Source organism: Schistocerca cancellata, chromosome 3 (assembly GCF_023864275.1).
Source record: "Schistocerca cancellata isolate TAMUIC-IGC-003103 chromosome 3, iqSchCanc2.1, whole genome shotgun sequence".
Classification (NCBI taxonomy): domain Eukaryota; kingdom Metazoa; phylum Arthropoda; class Insecta; order Orthoptera; family Acrididae; genus Schistocerca; species Schistocerca cancellata.
Genome location: NC_064628.1, coordinates 557,192,066 through 557,211,738, shown reverse-complemented (window position 1 = coordinate 557,211,738; position 19,673 = coordinate 557,192,066). Strand labels below are relative to the sequence as shown.

At 39.8% G+C, this 19,673-nt stretch overlaps 1 protein-coding gene across 1 annotated transcript in view; it reads left to right on the top strand.

The window, feature by feature from the left end:
• Positions 1 to 861: 861 nt before the first annotated feature.
• The window catches only part of LOC126175401 (glutaredoxin-3), a 37,758-nt gene continuing 18,946 nt past the window's right edge, over positions 862 to 19,673 (top strand). The window contains exon 1 of the mRNA XM_049922193.1: positions 862 to 1,055. Coding sequence (XP_049778150.1) covers positions 1,006 to 1,055 — 50 coding nt within the window. The 5' untranslated portion in view covers positions 862 to 1,005. The remainder of the gene's footprint in view (positions 1,056 to 19,673) is intronic.

The following is a 19,673-nucleotide window of genomic DNA, read 5'->3' as shown; positions in this document are numbered from 1 at the left end:
GAACTTTTAAAGAAACATAGATTACTACATAACAAGTGAAAGCCTAGGGCTATAGATATAGAGAGATGCTGAATGAAACGCATTTGGCTGTCAAGAGAGTGATGGGTGATGCCTTCAATGACTACCGTAGCAGAATATTGTCAAGTGATCTTTCACAGAACCCCAAGAAATTCTGGTTGTATGTAAAGGCTGTTAGTGGCACCGGAGTTTGTGTCCAGTTCCTAGCGATTGAGACAGGAACTGAAATTGAGGGCAACAAAGCAAAAGCTGAAATGCTTAACTCCGTTTTCAAAGTGTTCCTTTGCAGAGGAAACCCCAGGAGAATTGCCCCAATTTAATCTTCGTACCACAGAAAAGATAAATGAAACAAGTGTTAGTGTCAGTGGTGTTTAGAAACAACTGAGATCATTAAAAATGAACAAAGCTCCAGGGCCCGATGAAATCAAGGCGTTTTGCAAAGTGTGGATGTAAATGCATTTCACAATGGTTTGTGGAGTATGTATGTAGATATCTTTCATATGCTGTTCGAACAACACCATTAGACCTGTTTCGCGAAGCCTACATTCATTCAAAAATTGTGGCCGATTGCAGTTCTTTCATCGGTAATTGTAACAAAAACATTCGCGGTGTTCTTAAACTATCATAGATGAAGTAACTACTATACATTGGTCCATTATTCACTGCAGTCTGCCCCTTGTTATATACGGGAATAACTTTTTTTGAAGTGTCAAAGTTTTTGTATGATATGGCTGCATCATAGCCCAATCTACACCCAGCCTGTTACTACTAAATACGAGAAAAAGTTCCGAACATGTAATGTTGGCACAAGTGTTTAATGTGAAAACTTTGGTCGGAACAGCACAAATATTATCTGTGGATACAGCATTATTTTGGTGTCCGTGTATTGTTATTGGATGGTAGAGGAGAAGCATAAGGCTGTGGAAGGTGGTATTTTTTGACCGAGTTTGCGCTCAAGTGTATTTCAGCTATTAGGTACAAATAAAAATGGGTGTTATCAACATACAGACGAAGACTGAATTCGAGGATGTTGCAAAGTGAGTGTGAAACCTTCCGCAGTACAGATTGACAAAGTTTGATCTCATTAATGTCAGTTATTATCTTATTATGGATTAATTGTTTCCCTCGAAACGATGTTGAAATGAAGTCGTTACCATTAATTTTGGTCCAGTACTGATACATTGGTTTTTGGTTCATTGTAGATTCAGGAATCTGTCAACATATGATGGCGCTCGTTAGCAATAATTTTCAGTACTTAAGACAACAGTATTAAATACGTGTGCGCGGGCCTAAAGTAACCATGTATTTTATTTTCCTAACAAGTAATTCAATTACCTAGAAGGTAGGAAAACAGTAGTACACAAATATTTGCAATATGCTGAATAGTAAATTAGTATGGTTAGCATACTGTAGGCCAATTTAATAAACTAAATAGTAATATGAAAATCAGATTTTGATTTCTCCATTACTAAATTACCTAAAAAATTATTGGGCCAATGTAATTGAGTAAAGGAGATGTGGTGTTGTGGCCTTCACTCCAAAGACTGGTGTACCTCTTCATGGTACTGTATCTGCTGCAAGCCTCTTCATCTCTGAGTAACTGCTGCAACCTACACCCTTCTGCATGTGTTTACTGTATTCATCTCTAGGTCTCCCTCAAAAGTTTTCAGTCCACCCCGCTACTAAATTGGTCATCCCTTGATGCCTCAGAATGTGCCCTTCCATCTGATCCCTTCTTCTAGTCAGGTCAGACCACAAATTTCTTTTCTCCCCAATTTTATTCAGTTCCTCCTCGTTAGTTATGTGATATACCCATACGGTTCTTAAGAAAATAGTGGTTGCATAGTCTATATCAGTTCAGGCAGGATAAGGTAAAAAATCTTAAATTTATAGCCTTGGATGTTATCGAATTTAGCATGTGTTACATCTCAGGAGTAACTAAGAAACCTGTAAATTTACATTTTGTCAAAAAATCCCTGGCTTGAGATACAAGCCGCGAAAGATGCCTCGACCACCATTTCGCACATGCGATTTTCTGAGAAAATTTTAAAACACTTTATCTCTGGAACAGTTTCAATATTTTGTTAGTTTATTTTAATTGATCAATATTTTGTTAGTTTGTTTTAATTGAAAGGTGACTATTTTGTGATTACAATGTTAGCTTACACATTGAACATATGTGTCAAAGTGCTTTTGCTGCAGTGTTCTGATTTTCGTTTAATTTAAGAAAAAACTTTTTCTCCAAAAAATACTAATCCCCCTTTTTCTTTTTTTACTGTTTATTAGTATCACATAGTACTAAATACCCTGCAAAGGAGCACCACTGTTAAGTTGAACAGATTTTACAGATATTGAAAATTTTGCCTTGCATTAAACCAGTTTCCATAACTGCATTATCCCATATTGAGTTAATGAAACCATATTTTTATAACAGTGAATTTGATTTCTTCTGAAAAATGAGAAAGAGGCATATGTTTTAAACATATTAAATGCTTCTAAAATATATGTGAAAGATGTAAAATGTGGCAGGTTCCAAAGCATACAACTTCTGTGCATTCTGCTTTGAACTGAAATCAGCTATTCAGTGAACAAAGGTGTGTTCCACTGCATCATTATCATTCCTTTGATATTGAATGATGCCTTCCTGTTGAACCAAGAGGAACTGGGGAAGTCACAATCTTCAAAACATTGTGAATGGGAAGTGAACACTGTGTCATTGCTGTCATAGAAATGGAAACCCATATCCAGGAGCCAGATTATGTGGTCGGAATAAGTTCACAAATATTTCATTTAACTCATAACTGATGTCTTTAACCTCTGTGATCCACCAGTCACAGCCACACACACTTGCCACAAGCATCCCTTTTCTCAGGTTGTGAATCTGAATATTCTCATGCTGTTTCAGAGATGATGTCTGGACAAATGATATTTCTTCTTGAATTTTGCTTTTTAAACTGCATTCAGCATAATCATTACTTTGAGTGCAGCTATTGGTCTTCTGAATTCCTTTCATAGGAATATTGGTTGGACCAGTTGTGCTTTTATGCTGGCAGAATTCTTCAATTTCCTCTTTGGACAAAAGAATAAGGGCTGTAGATGTGTATGATTCCATTGCTCTTGTAAAGTACTCAGCATTCTAAATTGCAGTTGTGTTGGGCTGGAAAGATTGTTTTGTAACATGATGCTTCAACGAGCCTCCTACACTATCAAAAGGCTCCTTCCCATTACCAGCAGCTTTGTATGTCCCCGTAACAATATTTGAAGTGACTGGAAGCACCATCGGAAATTATGATGATCTTTTCTGCCTTTGGCTGCAGTTGTTGTAGGATTTTGAGCATTGCCAGCAATGTGTGTGCCGAGTTGTGTTATGTGTCGTAACTTATAACTGCAACACTTATGGTTCTTTTCTAAAAATATATCACTCCTTCAAAAGAACTTGCTCATTACTCCAGTGGTACCCTTGTACTTTTTTTGGGAGAATCATTGACCAGTTCTTGGCAAAATCGCGAAACATAGTCCTTCAGCATGTACACATCCCTTCACTTCTGCAGTGTGTTGTTGCAGTTTCTTCATATGTTGGTGTGTTACTGCTTTCACTGTCCGTTTCCTGAGTTCATCAATGGCACAGTTAATGGCAACAATTTTCTTAGTTTATTTTCCTCCTATGTTGCATATGTGACTTCTGAAGAGTCATCTTCTATGTCATTCAGACTAAGTGTTTGTAAAGAGAATCCTCCCTTTCCAAGACAGTCACCACATTCCTCAAACAAACAAGACTCACACTTTATATTACAAACTACTAATGACTTCACATGCTCAAAAAAGGTGTTGTATGTCACATGTTCACATAGGTTCTCCAAAGTTACCACACTAAGTTCAAAATTTGTACGGTGCACACATAAAGAGGTTGTTGTGGAACCACCCACTTGGGATGTAGTGCATAAAATTTTGATCTTGAAGTGTCTAATGTTGTATATTCATTCTTGTATATGACAAAAGTTTCTTATAATACTGCGAATCATTGTCTTTCAACTGTTACAGTGTCCTTTTTGTTGGCACTGTGCTGAGAACAGTACCATTTATCTCTCAGGTATAGTGACTGTGCTGTTTGAACGTGTGCTGCTTCTACAGGATAACCATAATAGGGATCTGGTCTTCCAAACACTCCATTTACCGATCTCACATTTGATTTCTCCATGTATTTTGGTGCTGATGGACTATGATGCAAAATTGTTTTCTTTGATAATAACTCTGGGATGATAGTTAAAGCTTGCACCTTTTCACTGTAGGATGCACACAATTCAACAGCTAAATTGATGTGTGTGAAAATGAAAAATTTGTGGCAAGTTGTGGAAGCTTCCTTTTGTTTATTTTCTTCTGCATATGGAATTTCTACTTTGAAGTTTTGCTTTGGTGTACTCCCTCACAGCTTCAGTAATTACTCTGCACTTTCTTGATGGATGGAGCTTATGACTTGAATTCACCCATCATGGTTTCTTAGCGGGGGTAACGTCTACCTCTGTAGCTGACTTATTCAGGGAATGTAGTTCTTTCTCTACCTATGGAAAATCTACACCATAGAGGACATCACTTTGTTCTTTTACTGTCATCATATGTATTCTGTCAGAGTATTTAGAACATAGAAAGTCATCACTGGAAACATCTTGACTTTAAAACAGCCTTGAAATGAGCACAACTATTTGCAACCTGAAGAAACTCTTTGTTATGAATGTGCAAGTAATCAGCACAATTCTCTCTTCTGTGGCCCTGTCAACGTTCATTTCAAGCACCCTACAATATATCTATCAGCAGAATCCTCACAGACACAGAATTCCCTGGATGGTCTAAGGCTCTACAATAAAGAAATTAGCTATGAACAACTGCAATACAGAAACCAGCAATGAACAACTGCAACAAAGAAATTGACAAAACAACTCAATAAAGATCTTAAAAATAAGCAGAGCAACAAAGAAATAAGTAATAAAATAGAAGGTTAATTTTAATCTTCTTGGTAATAAACACCCACAGTAAAAAAATTAAGCCTTGGAAGTTAAAATATGAACATTGTTTATTGTAAAACCTATTTAACTTAGAAGTGAAAGTTATCCTTTTCAGAGAATGTAGCACTGTATGGCACAGATCAACAAAAAATAAAACTTACGACTGGCATTTTTGAAAAAGATGCTTGAATTGAAAAGAAACCATTAGAAGGCTACAGATTGACAGACATGTCCAAACTGAGGATATCATTGTAATAATAAAGTAATTATCTTACAAAAAAAAAGCCTGCCAAAATATCTAGAACTGATTAGCCTAAATTTTTTTCCAAGATTATGTGCAAAACAATGTTTGAGACCATCTGTTATGGACAAAACAAATATACAGATTAACATAAGCTAAATTCAATAAATTTGGGAGCTATGAAGGTAACTTCCCTGCATGAATAGGATTATGCAGTGACTTGAGGCATGATGGAAGGGATGGTGCCAGAAGATTCCGGTGAAATCTTCGACATTAAAGGTGGGTGAACAGTAATAGAAAAGGAAAATTATGTAGAGAATGACTGCAGTGTAAGACTACGTAATAATGTGGCCACTGTTCCACTTAACAAGAGAGACAACATTAAAAATGTACATAGTTCTGTAAGCTGCGTATAAATAATGCACAAGATGTTCACAAAATGAGCACTAGGGGAAAAAATCATATTTAACCAAGCAAATAACAAGCTGTAAAGGAAATTTTACAATGGAACATTGCATATGAATCACCACCTTGTCTGGGACTCACAGATTGAGAACTTTTGTCTCAGTTTCCACAAACTGTAGATTTAATCATGACAGTAAGAATTTCATAATTGAATAGAAAATCAGGCAGAGAGATTCCACATTATCATAACTATTTTTAACACTCCTGTAACAAGTTTGTAGATCCCTGACATGAGAGAAAGGTGGAGGAATACAGGTTAATAGAATGTACTGAAACACTGTTGTGGAGCTAGATAATTAGCTTTATTGCATCATAAACTAAACTGTAACTCATACAACTCTGTTAAAAAGCACAGTAAACAACAGACTAAAAGATATATAAGAATGAAGAGAAAACAGAAGTTAGTGACTGCACCAAAGATAATCATTAAATATCATTTGCACAAAGCATTACACAGCACATAACACTGCACTTCACCACCTCGGGCATGTCGTCCGGACCGGGTAACAAAGGGTCATGCACAGACTGCTGATGGCACATGTGAGGTCACCTGCGATGTCCATTGTGGCTGATCAGTAACACATGATAGAGTATTTGTTGAGTCCTTGATTTGTTAGATGAGTGCGGAAAGCAGGTTTAAGCCTGTCAACAGTGATGGTGGTTGGCGTACGCCTCATATCAACTTTGAATGTGTTGTCCGTATTGATGACATGGTAAGGTCCATCATAGGGTGAGTGCATTGGGTTGCATACTGTGTCATGCCAAACGAAGACATGGTGGCACTCCCGTAACTTGTTGAAAACAAAAGTGTGGTGGGTCTTAGTTGCCGGGTTTGTGTATGCAGCATTTGTACAAAATCTGACCGGTCTGTGCAGTCATCTGGCGTGTTGGCAAAGAACTCGTCAGGCAGTTGTATCAGCTGACCATATACAAGTTCTACAGTTGTGACTTTCAAGTCTTCTGTCAGTGATGCAGGGAGGCCCAGGAGAACAATGGACAACGTCTCTGTCAACCGCTGTGTGTCGTGACATCGAAGTGACACTTTCAGTTGGCGTTGCATGCATTCAACTACACCGTTCACTGCTGGGTGGTCAGCTGTAGTTCTAATCCACATTTTACCTAGTAGCATGGTGAGTGCATTTAACAGATACAACTTAAATTGTCTTCTCTCGTCTGTTGTAATTCGTAGAGGCACACCGAAACAGGCAATCCATCCTCAGAAGAATGCAGTCACGAAAGTTTCAGTGGTAATGTTGGCAATAGGCGACACCTGGGGCCAGCATGTAAAATGATAGATGGCTGTAGGGCAGTAAATGTATCCTCCTGATGGTGGGAGATGTCATATGAGATTTAGGCGGACAATGTCAGATCGATGATTCAAAGGAAGAAACATGCCAACAAGAGACCTAATGTGCCAGGCTGACTTTATTTTGTTGACAGGTCACACATTGTTCCACATATTTCTTGCAATCTTTGTCCACGTGTGGCCAGACAAAAGCTTGCTTCTCCATGTTGGTAGTGGCTCATACTCCATGATGCGACATGTTATGTAAACAGGCAATTGCCTGTTGGTGAAAGTCAATAGTCACAGATGTATCAGTAATGAAGTACTATTTGAAAGAAGCTGCATAAATACTCAGACAGATCTTAGTAAGATTTCAAAGTGGTGCAGAGATTGGCAACTTGCTTTAAATGCACTTCACAAAACAAAAAACCGTGGTGTCCTATGACTATAATATCATTGAGTCACTGTTGAATCGATCACCTCATACAAATACATGGGTGTAACACTTTGTAGGGCTGTGAAATGGAATGATCACGTAGGTTCAGTCATGGGTAAAGCAGGTGGTAAGACTTCGGTTTATAGGTAAAATGATGGGGAAGTGCAATAAATCTTCAAAGGAGATTGCTTACAAATCACTTGTGCAACTGGTTCTAGAATATTGTTAGTGTGTCTGGGACCCATACCAAATAGGACTAAAGGGGATATTGAATTTGCATTACAAATGGTCACAGATTTGTTTAATCCATGCGAGAGTGTCACAAAGACACTGAAGGAACTGAACTGGAAGGCACTTGAACATAGACATAAATTATCCTGACAAAGTCTGTTAACAAAGTTCCAATAAATGGCTTTAAATGATTATGAATATATTACAATCCCCTACATATTGCTCACATAGGGATCATGAGGATAAGATTAGAATAATTACTGAACACACACACAAAGGCATTCATTCAATCAATCATTCTTCCAGCACTCCACATGTGAATGGAACAAAAAAGAAACCCTAATAACTGGTACAAAGGGATGTGCCCCTCTGCCATGCACTTCATGGTGGTTTGCAGGGCATAGATATAGAAATGGCTGTGGTTTATTAGCAGTAATGTCACAATATAGCAGCACAGTTGTCAGTGGCAGTGTAATACGGCGGTTGTAGGCCTGAGGGTAGCACTAACAAATCTCATAATTCAGTATCTGATTGATGCAGTGTGGTGAGAGCATCAAAATCAACTGCATCAGTGATTGCTTCAATCCAAGAGAGAGCATCGGCTGGCTTGTTTAGTTCTCCATCAACATGAACAATATTGGTAGTGAATTGTCCGATATAGTCTGGATGTTGCAGCTTAGAAAGTGACGCTTTCTTAGGATGCCGACAGAAAGCATTTGTTAGTGGCATGTGATCTATGATGATAGTGAACTGCTGTCACTCCAAATGTGACAACATTTCTTCAGAGCAGCATAGGCAGCATCCAATTCACAATCATAAGTGGACCAGTTCTGTTGTGATGGCAATAACATTTTACAGAAAAAGGCAGAGGGCTGCCAATGCTCATTTATTTGCTGTTGCAGTGCAGCATCAATTGCAGTGGCAGACACGTCAGCCATCAGGGCAAGAGGCATCTGCAGAACTGGGTGCACTAACTGTGTAGCTTCTGCAATGGCAGTCTTCAGCTTGGTAAATGCCAACTCGGCCTCACTATTCCACTGGAGTTTGTCCTTTGGCTTCAGTGAACTATGCAAGAATGTATTCAGTGGTGAAGTTAGGAGAGCATGATTCCAAACAAACTAATGGTAAAAATTGGTTACACCAAGAAATCATCACAATTCTTTGACTGCCGTAGGCTGTGGAGAATTAAGTATAACGTCTTCTTTCTCTTGCGGTCATTGTATGCCGTGCATATTGATAGTATAGCCTTGGTACTGTACTTCAGGTGCTCCAAAGACACACTTTGCTGGGTTGATGAGCAGGCCATGTGCACATAGGTGAGTGAAGATTTGTCATAAGTGACAGGTGTTCTGCCTCTGAGTTTGACACGACCAGGACGTTGTCGATATACACATAACAATAGTCCAACTCACATTTGACTTTATCCATGAACTGCTGAAATGTTTGGGGAACATTGAAAAGTCCAAAAGGCATTTAGTTATATTCAGATAATCTGAATGGTGTACAGACAGTCTCAGCAATGTCATCTGGTGCCACAGGTATCTGGGAGAATTTACGAATTGTCCAAAGTAAAAAATATGTGCTTGCCATGGACATTGAACATAAAAACCTTCAATATGCAGAACTGGATATCGATTTGGAATGGTTCTGGCATTGAGCTGTCTATAATCACAACATGGACACTATCCATTACTCTTTTTTGCGATAACATGTAGTGGAGTTGACCAACTACTGCTTGATGGGTGGCAGATTCCTTGTGCAAGCATTGACGAGAATTCCTGCTTAAGTATCTTCAGTTTCTGGGGTGTCAAGCATCATGGTCAAACATGAATTGATGGTCTAGGAGTAGTCAAACTACAGTGCACACTAGCACACAGGCTAGTGTCGGATTCTGTCATGTGATCTGTGGGAACTGTCTGTGGAGCTCTGCGAATGGAGAATCACCAGTAATCATCCGTGCTGCTGTCTCTCCCACAAAACACACTCTACGTTGGCTTACTAGGTTGGTAATAGTGTCCAGAAAGCATAGGTAATGGAGGTCAGGCAGAAGTCCACTAAACGATAAAAATTCTGCCATGAGTATCGGGTGTGTCGCATCTGCTGCGATGAACTGCCATTCAAATTTGTGCTGCAGGCCAAGTTCAACAGTAATGTGACATGACCATACGTCTCAGTTGTAGAACCATTGGTGGCAAAAAGGTGCAGTTATCACCGTTGGGACTTGGCAGGTAGGTAGACTGACAGTCAGCACCCATGTCTACTCACCCATGTCTACCAAAAACTTAAGCTTTGTGCCATGTTCTGTTACGTACCGTCGACGGCTGCTGTCTGGAGAGCCAATTGCAGTCATCACTGACTTCCTGCTAATTGACCTTGTTTGTACAGCAGGCTACACTCCCGTGCCTCAGAATCGTACAATTGGTGGTACTAACAGACTTGCTGACAAAGGCGAGTGGCTGCATTTTCCCATTGAGTGGTGGTGACGAGATCAGCAACTGTCAGTCTGGTTCCGTAATGCAGCAACTTGTGCAGTGAGCTTAGCAGCCTGTGCTTGTAGCACGGCAAGGGTGTTATCTGCCTGAGGCTGTGGGCAAGCAGTTGAGACACATATGGACAGATACATTTCCACTGTGTGATCTGTGGTTCGCACGAGTGCATCTAGATCACTGCTGCACACAGTCAATATCTTCTGCGCGTTGACTGTCAGGTGCAAAACCATATATTCCACAGAACGTTGTCACTGACTGCATTGCTCGCTAATGTATTCAGTTGGCATAGTAGCTGCAATGGGGTGCGATCATGTTGCTATTCAGTGTTCGAGTAGTTTCTCCAGTTTCTTTGCCACGAACTCCAACAGCTGGGTAATCAGGGTGTTCTTGATGGTTGAATAATGATCAGTGCTGGGTGGTGACACCATAATGTCTTGTGCTTCCTTCTGTGGCCTCGCCTTCATTGAGTGCAGCAACTATATGAATGTCATCTGCAGTTATATGCATTAGCACAAACTGACTTTCTAGTTGTACAAACCACAGCATGGGATTCTGTTGCTTTACTGTCGAGCATTTAATTACTGTGTCAGTAGACACGTCTATAGTTGGTGGTTGGTCTGACATCGTGGAGTTACAGTGAACTCGGACGTGAAAGATGTGCGACACAGTTCATATGAATGTTCGTACTTAGCATGACACGAAGTATCAGTGACCATCAAATTTCATGTCAGTAACCATTAGATATCGCTTCGGGGTTATCAATTGTTGTGGAACTAGACAATTAGCTTTATTGCAGCATAAAAACTAGACTATAACTCATACAACTTATTACAAAAAGCACATTCAATAACAGAATAAAACACATACAAAAACAAAGAGAAAACATAAGTCAGCGACTGCACCAAAGATTATTACTAAAAATAGTAATCAAATGCAGGTAGCATTACACAGCATGTAACAATGCACTTCACCACCTTTATTTTGCTGATGACATACCGCTGGCCTCTAGTGCAAATAAACTTCAGCTGGGAGTAGAACAACTAATTGTGCAAGTCTGACTTAGGTCTGGTAGTCAGTTACAAGAAGACTAAAATAATGTGTAGTAAGCGTACAAAAAAAAGGTAGTACAAATTAACAGTGAAGTCAGAGAACCAGTTTTCTAGATTTTGTATTTAGGGCAGTTGAAGATGAAAGAATGTTTTGCAAAAGAAATAAACAGAAGAGTAAGACCCAAAATGCTTTTGGTAAATTTTAAACAATGGAAAGTCTAGGATGAACTAATTACAGTATTATGAAAAGGATAGATTGTTACTCCTCATATAGATGAAGTGTTGCCTCGCCGACAGGCAGAATCGAAAGGCAGTTAAACATTTAAGCCTTTGGCCAAAAAGCTTTACTCAGAAACAGGGAACACACAAGCACAATTTTCACACATGTGACCACTGTCTCCAGCAGCTGCGGCTGGATTGCAGGCAGCAACTGCATCTTAACAGGAGCAGAACCTGGTGTGGTGGCAGGGAGGAGGCATGAGAGGAGAAAGGAAAAGGATAGCTGGTTAAGAGTGGGGGGAATATAGTGCTGCTTTTGGGAGTGTGCAGGCATGTGGTGGGGTCAGAGTAGGGCTGCTAGTTACAGTGAGGAGGTTTGGGGGAGTGGAAAAGAAGAAAGATGGAAAAAAAGACTAGCCTCTGTGTCTTGCTGGCAGCATAGGTGTCTGTGATCTGGAAATGGACCAGAAATGGGGATAAGTATGGGGAGGACAGGGCCTAGTGAAGGATGAGGCGAGGGAGAGTTCCTCCTGTGCAGTTCAGAACAGCTGGTGTCGGTAGGAAGGGTCTAGATGGAGCAGGCTGTGAAGCAGTCTTTGAAGAGAAATATGTCGTGTTTGGTAGCACTTTCAGCTACTCGGTGTTCCAGCTGTCTCATGGAATAGTTTGGCAGTGCCCATTCATGCCTACAGATAGCTAGTGTAGAAAGCAGCACAATGGTTGTAGTGTGTTTTGTAGATCACATGACTGCTTTCATAGGTAGCCATGCCTTTGATGGGATAGGAGATGCTTGTGACCGGACTGCAGTAGGTGGTAGTGGGAGGATGCGTGGAACAGGTCTACCACCTAGGTCTTATTGCGTGAATGTGACGGTGTACACACCCCAGGACAACCAGGAAATCAGGGAAAAACTGGGGAGTCTTTCCATCTGGGAGAAAACCGGGAAAAATAAAGGAATTTTTTAGAATTACGGTAGTTTTGAGTTAAATTTTTGTAGTATTGAACTGATAAGAACTGATACTCTAACAAAGAATTTTACTTTAGCCCACTACTGCAGAATAATACTGCAGCAATAAAATGTAAACGAGAGAAAAACACCAATCTAAAACTTAATTTGCAAAGAAAATGTGCCATTTACAGCAACAAACCACAGTGCTCACACAAGTGTGCATCGACAGCAAAATGCATCAAAAGCTGTGGGACGAAGACTATGCAATACTTTGTAACAACAAACTGCTTTTGATGAATGTGGTGTCACAACTGTTTAAATCATAACAGGTAGCAGGAAAATATTGTGAATAGTGATTCAGAGAAGCTTTACTTTCAAAATAAATTTCCTTTTGCGCAAGATGAATTATGCTACATGTGAGAATGTGCTGTGAATGTATTAAATCACAGAACATTTGATTCTTATTCAAAATGTAGTACTTTGAAAACCAGCCACTTAAAAAAATTTTTGGTCCCCAAGACCTGACATTTATATCATCACTTAAAATTTTACTGGCACATTTGTGTTTTATGGATTTTAAAGGATAATACATGCAAAAAAGATCAATATTATATGTGAAAGCTTGGCTTTCTTGTAGCTATACTGTATTTATATTAATTTAAACCTTGAAGTTTTCCTATTTGTTTGTTTATGCTATTTAACAGTGATGTTGCTATCTGACATCACGTGTCCTATGCTCTAAATATCTGCTATCATTTGCTGGCAAGACAAGGTGATGTGACCTATGATTGGCTGACAAAAGTGCATTGGAATTTAAATTTCAGTGCTTCTGAAACTAACATGCTGTGTTCAGCGGAATTCATATTTGTAAAATAAATATGTAGCATACATGTTGCTGTGCATCGAAGATCTTTCCAAAACATGTTATTTTTTCTGCTGAGTTTCAGTTCCTAAAGTGCAGGAAAGTTCTGTACCAGCATGTAAAACCTTTTTACCATTCAGAGGATAGATAAGTTTTACGGTTCAGAGAAAAAAAATATGCCGTCATGTAACACAGATAATGTTTTTCACCTGGGAAAATGTGTGTTTTTGCCAGGGAAAAAGTGTATTTTTAACCAAGAAGTCTGGGAACTTTTTTCCTTGTTCGCATATACACCCTGTATGAACAATGAGGCAAATGGTTGGGAGCATGGGTGGAATATGGATGGACAAGGATAGTGCATAGGTTGAACGGGTGACAGAATACCACCATGGGAGTAGTGAGGATGATAGTGGGTAGGATGTTCTTCAGTTCTGGGCATCTACATCTACATCTACATTTATACTCCGCAAGCCACCCAACGGTGTGTGGCGGAGGGCATGATGAGAGATAGTCAGAATCCTGGCGGATAATGTGATTCAGTTGCTCAAGTCATGGGTGGTACTGAGTCACAAGGGAAGCTCCCCTTTGTAGCCAGATGGTGGATATATGGGTGGTGATAGATGACTGGAGAGACTAGGCTCGGGAGATTTGTTGCTGTGTAAGGTTCAGAAGGTAATTTTGATTTGTGAATGCCTCAGTGAGCCTCTTGGCATATTAACACCCAGGACACCCCATTGGAGCCCGTTACTATGCTGGTACTGAGAGAATCTCTGCTTTTGTGAGCCAGTACCTTCAGCCTGTTACCTGTATCTATCATCCTATATAAAAGGCACCAATCATTTCCTCCACAGACTACCACAGTTCCTGTTCCTTTACCACCTGTCACCTGGCTTGTCATCGTTGATGCCATCTCCCTCAATGCCAAGATTCCCAAAGCCCATATCATTGACACTATTGAACACTTATCTTTCCCAAAACCCATCTGGCTCCAGACTTGTAATCTCTTTCCTGGTCACTATGACCAACTTTATCCTCACTCACAATGACTTCTTGTTTGAAAGCATCACCAACACTAAAATCTGTGGTAGAGCAATTGGTGCCTAATGGCACCACCCTATGCCAACATATTCATAGGCCATCTAGAGGAATCTTTCCTAACTACACAGAATCCTAAGCCCCTCACCTAGTGCAGTTTCATTGACGATATTTTCATGGTCTGTCTCAAAGGTGAGGACACCCTATCCACTTTCCTCCAGAACACCACCTTTTCCCTCATTTGCTTCACTTGGTCTTCTTCAATCCAACAAGCCACCATCCTTAATTTTAGCAGTCTTTCAAAGGTGCCTGTCTGCGACTCAATGATTCCTTTTTTGGGAAATCAGTGTTTTGAAAACAGGGCTTCTGATGTGTGAGAAATTAAATGCAGAAAGAGGGTTTCAAGAACAGTCTAAAGTTGAAGAATAATTATGACTAATGAACACGAATTGGAGGTAGGTGGTTTGTGGAGCCAAGCATATCGTTGGTAGCTGGACTGAAGAAGTTCTTTGCTAGATTTCAAAAGATTAGAAAATATTGAGGCAACAACCTGTTGTCAAATAGGTGTATAACATTAGAAAACAAACAGTAGCAATATACTGCAGAAGACTGCACTGCATAGAGAGAAGACCTTCATCGATTATTGAATGTCAAATGGCTGATTTGTGATTACAGATGAAATTCATCTGAAATAAGAAATGACAGCTGCAGCAGAAAGATTATTTATAGACACCCTACTTTCCAATATATTTGTGTGTTGTTATGCTGATAACTATTTGTTTTCTTCACAATAACCAAGTTAATGGTAAAAGAGCAAAACAAGTAATGTGAAACGCCCACCATTAAGTAGAGACCAGGAATTGTTTGCAAGCAGATGTAGTTTCACAAAATTAATTGTAGCTGCAATAAAACTAAATACGTAGCAGTTAATGCACAATAAGTCCGTAGGTTTCTGTAGCTAGTGTCAGTTTGAATAAAATTCTTTAGTGTGTTGGGCCACATTGTATAAAGTACAAAAAGTCTGTAAATCCAACATTTTGTCCACATTTGTGGAATTAAACTGCTGGGTTCTGGGGCACTTAATAGCACTTCTAGTCCTGTCCCACTTGCAAATAGAGCAAGGGAAAAACGACTGTCTATATGCCTCCGTACATTTCTCGTATCTTATCTTTGTGGTCCTTATGCGCAATATTTGTTGGTTGCAGTGGAATCGTATGGCAGTCAGCTTCAAATGACGGTTCTCTAAATTTTCTCAACGTTTCTCGAAAAGAATGTCACCTTCCCTCCATGGATTCCCATTTGAGTTCCCGATGTATCTCCGTAACACTTACATGTTGTTTGAACCTACCGGAACAAATCTGGTAGCCTACCGCTGTATTGCTTCAGTGTCTTCCTTCAATCCAATGAGGTATGGAAACTGAACACTCGAGCAGTTCTCAAGAATAGATCTCATCAGCCTCCTATGTGCAGTCTTGTTTACAGGTGAATCGCTCTTTCCCAAAATTCTCCCAATCCGTAGCCTCGGAACAAGCACACAGGCAACTTGAAAACTGAAAGGTCGGCCACTGTCCGGGTGGTGTAAGGCTATTGCTGACTTGCTATATTCACAGTGACCACAGGATCTGAGGAGGCCCACAAAGTATTTTGTAGCCACACTCTATGCTGCAGGCCTTTATGATCTGGCATGTGACTGCAGAGACATCTGTGTTGACAAAACTGAGAGACTTATTCTACTATCAGTCCCATATTGGAGGGTGAAGATCATGTGCAACTGGGACAACACAGCTGTTGGTTGGTTGGTGTGTGGCTGATGTACAAATTTTCAAGAATCTTGTATGCTTAAAATATAAGAAGATATTGAGATAAATGCTGTGGCGCAAGCCATTGGCAACCTTACTGCCAGTGAATCCAGTTCACCCAGCTTGTGTCCTTGCCAGCCAACAACTCTTTAAGGCTTGGGTTCAACAGGATAAACAAGTGACCCAAGAGATCTACTGTATGGCTGCAGTAAACTGCTGCCTCTGTGCTCGAGCTGCTGACATTCTGTTGCTTGCCGATGAGCTGTTAAATTAACACGGCAATAGCGTTCTGTGCAACAAAGTGATGTCGTTTAGGGAAGACCACCCCCAGACCCCAGTACTTATCCTGAAGATGATTGCTACAAATATTGCACTTGGACACATGAAGACCTCTGTCAAAGGATAGGGGATAAAAGTTTTACATTCTTATAAAATCAAATAATATACCCGTAAATAGTGTTTCAATTACTGTATCTGTATGATGACATTCCATCCCTTTCCTCATAACACCAAAAACACAAATTGGGCAACAGAATAGATAGAATTTAAATGTTTTTCAGACGATCTAATGTGTCGATTATAAAATAGTACAATACGTCCATCCTTTTAAGACTTAGGTCACTTTAAGACTTCTGATACAGCAGTATTAGTCAAAGAAAGCCCTTTGGCAACAAAGCTGCTGAACCAGTGCAATTTCTCTAGCTGTAAATTTGTAAGCTGTATAAGTATAGTTTATAACATAATTACTATAAAATTTTTATTAATACAAGTGATGTAGATTGCACATGTAATGCATAAATAGTGTTTACAATAACAATCATGAAATATATGCAAATAACTTGCCCTATTTTTTAAAATATAACAGCACTCTTAACTTTGAGAGGGAGAAAAGAGAAACTCTAGTGAAGGAAAATTCCTCCTACGTTAACCATTTACATAAGCTGCTAACAATATAGCCACTCTTAGCTGCATTAAAAATGTTGTAGTGTTGATAACATTACCCTGAAATACGAACTTTATAATCAGACTTCATTGATTTGACTATTAACTTCACTAGCACTATTTTTTTAATCACTGTCAAGATTTTCGTCACTTTTCTCCTTAAGTATTTTGCCCTCGTGAGCATCCAGGGCATTAAACACAGCACTTTTCGAACCCTTTGATGAAAGGAACTAGTGATACTTATGCCATATTGAGAGAATCCACCCACAGATAAGCAGTGTTGTCCATAATGAGAAGTAATGCCTGAAATTTGGCATTCTCAGCACACTCTTGACACCATGAATCTCAAAATATTAATTTCCCTAACGATTTTCGAAATGGAATGTTTCACTTAAGACGCTTTTTGACATGAACCACCTGAATAAAAATGACATCCCTGCCAATACACTACTCTTTTGTACTTTGTGTGTGCAATACTGGTGCAATCTGTTGATGTGCACATCACTATCCCATAACTTTTGTCCCCTCAGTGTTTGCTGTTGTTCTAAGTTGATTATTATTCTGCATACAATATATTCAGTGACTAAATTCCTTCAAACTCATTCTCTTCATAAAATATAGTGTTTCCAACTCCTTCTGAATTGAGGAATATCAAGAAAACAACATATGTGGTGTTATTAGATGTAAGAATTAACGTCATTTGTTAGCTGATATAAAGGTAACACACCTATCCTAGTTGAAATAATTTTCATTCAAGAGGAATTACGTGTTGAACGTACTATGTGCTTGATAACTTATGATGTAGTATGTTAATGTCTTTGTGGTATTTTGCCATGTATTTACATGGTTTAGTTGAGTGTAAAATTCGTAATACACTACTGGCCATTAAAATTGCTACACCAAGAAGAAATGCAGATGATAAACGGGTATTCATTGTACAAATATATTATACTAGAACTGACATGTAATTACATTTTCACGCAATTTGGGTGCATAGATCCTGAGAAATCAGTACCCAGAACAACCACCTCTGGCCGTAATAACGGCCTTGATACGCCTGGGCATTGAGCCAAACAGAGCTTGGATGGCGTCTACAGGTACAGCTTCAACACTATACCACAGATCATAAAGAGTAGTGACTGGTGTATTATGACGAGCCAGTTGCTCGGTCACCATTGATCAGACATTTTCAGTTGGTGAGAGATCTGGAGAATGTGCTGGCCCGGGCAGCATACGAACATTTTCTGTACCCAGAAAGGCCCTTACAGGACCTGCAACATGCGGTCGTGCATTATCCTGCTGAAATGTAGGGTTTCGCAGGGATCGAATGAAGGGTAGAGCCACGGGTTGTAACTCATCTGAAATGTAACGTCCACTGTTCAAAGTGCCGTCAATGCAAATAAGAGGTGACCTAGACGTGTAACCAATGGCACCCCATACCATCAAGCTGGGTGATACGCCAGTATGGCGATGACGAATACACGCTTCCAATGTGTGTTCACCGCAATGTCGCCAAACACGGATGCGACCATCATGATGCTGTAAACAGAACCTGGATTCATCCGAGAAAATGACATTTTGCCATTGGTGCAGCCAGGTTCGTCGTTGAGTACACCATCGCAGGTGCTCCTGCCTGTGATGCAGCATAAAGGGTAACTGCAGCCATTGTCTCAGAGCTGATAGTCCATGCTGCTGCAAACGTCGTCGAACTGTTCGTGCAGATGGTTGTTGTCATGCAAACGTCCCCATCTGTTGACTCAGGGATCGAGACATGGCTGCATGATCCGTTACAGCCACGCGGATAATATGCCTGTCATCTCCACTGCTAGTGATATGAGGCCGTTGGGATACAGTACAGTGTTCCCTATTACCCTCCTGAATCCACCGATTCCATATTCTGCTAACAGTCATTGGATCTCGACCAACACGAGCAGCAATGATATGATAAACCACAATCGCGATAGGCTACAATCTGACTTTTATCAAAGTTGGAAACGTGATGGTACGCATTTCTCCTCCTTACACGAGGCATCACAACAATGTTTCACCAGGCAATGCCGGTCAACTGCTGTTTGTGTATGAGAAATAGGCTGGAAACGTTTCTCATGTCGGCAAGTTGCAGGTGTCGCCACTGGCGTGAACCTTGTGTGAATGCTCTGAAAAGCCAGTCATTTGCATATCACAGCATCTTCTTCTTGTCTGTTAAATTTCGCGTCTGTAGCACGTCATCTTCATGGTGTAGCAGTTTTAATGGCCAGTAGTGTAATATTATCAATGCAAAAATTTGTCTGTTACCTTTTTATGACAAAACCACTTAATAGATTTCAATCAAATTTAGTATGGAAATAGCTTGAACCCTGAGGAAGAATATAAACTACTTAAAAAAAACCTAATAGTGTGAAGTAGGGAATAGAATGTCTTTTTTTTTTACATCAGTGGACATAAAACTACTTTAAAAATTATTAAATTTGGTACATAATATACATGTTGTGTAATGTATAGCTAGTTCTATAGCAAGACGCATAGATGCACGCATGCACCGCTTGGCGGCCGTAATGTGCATGCCGTCGCGTTGTGCGCTGGAGTAGTTAGGTGGGGGGGCATGCACATCACAAGCTATGCTAATCAAAACACACAATCATCATAACAACAT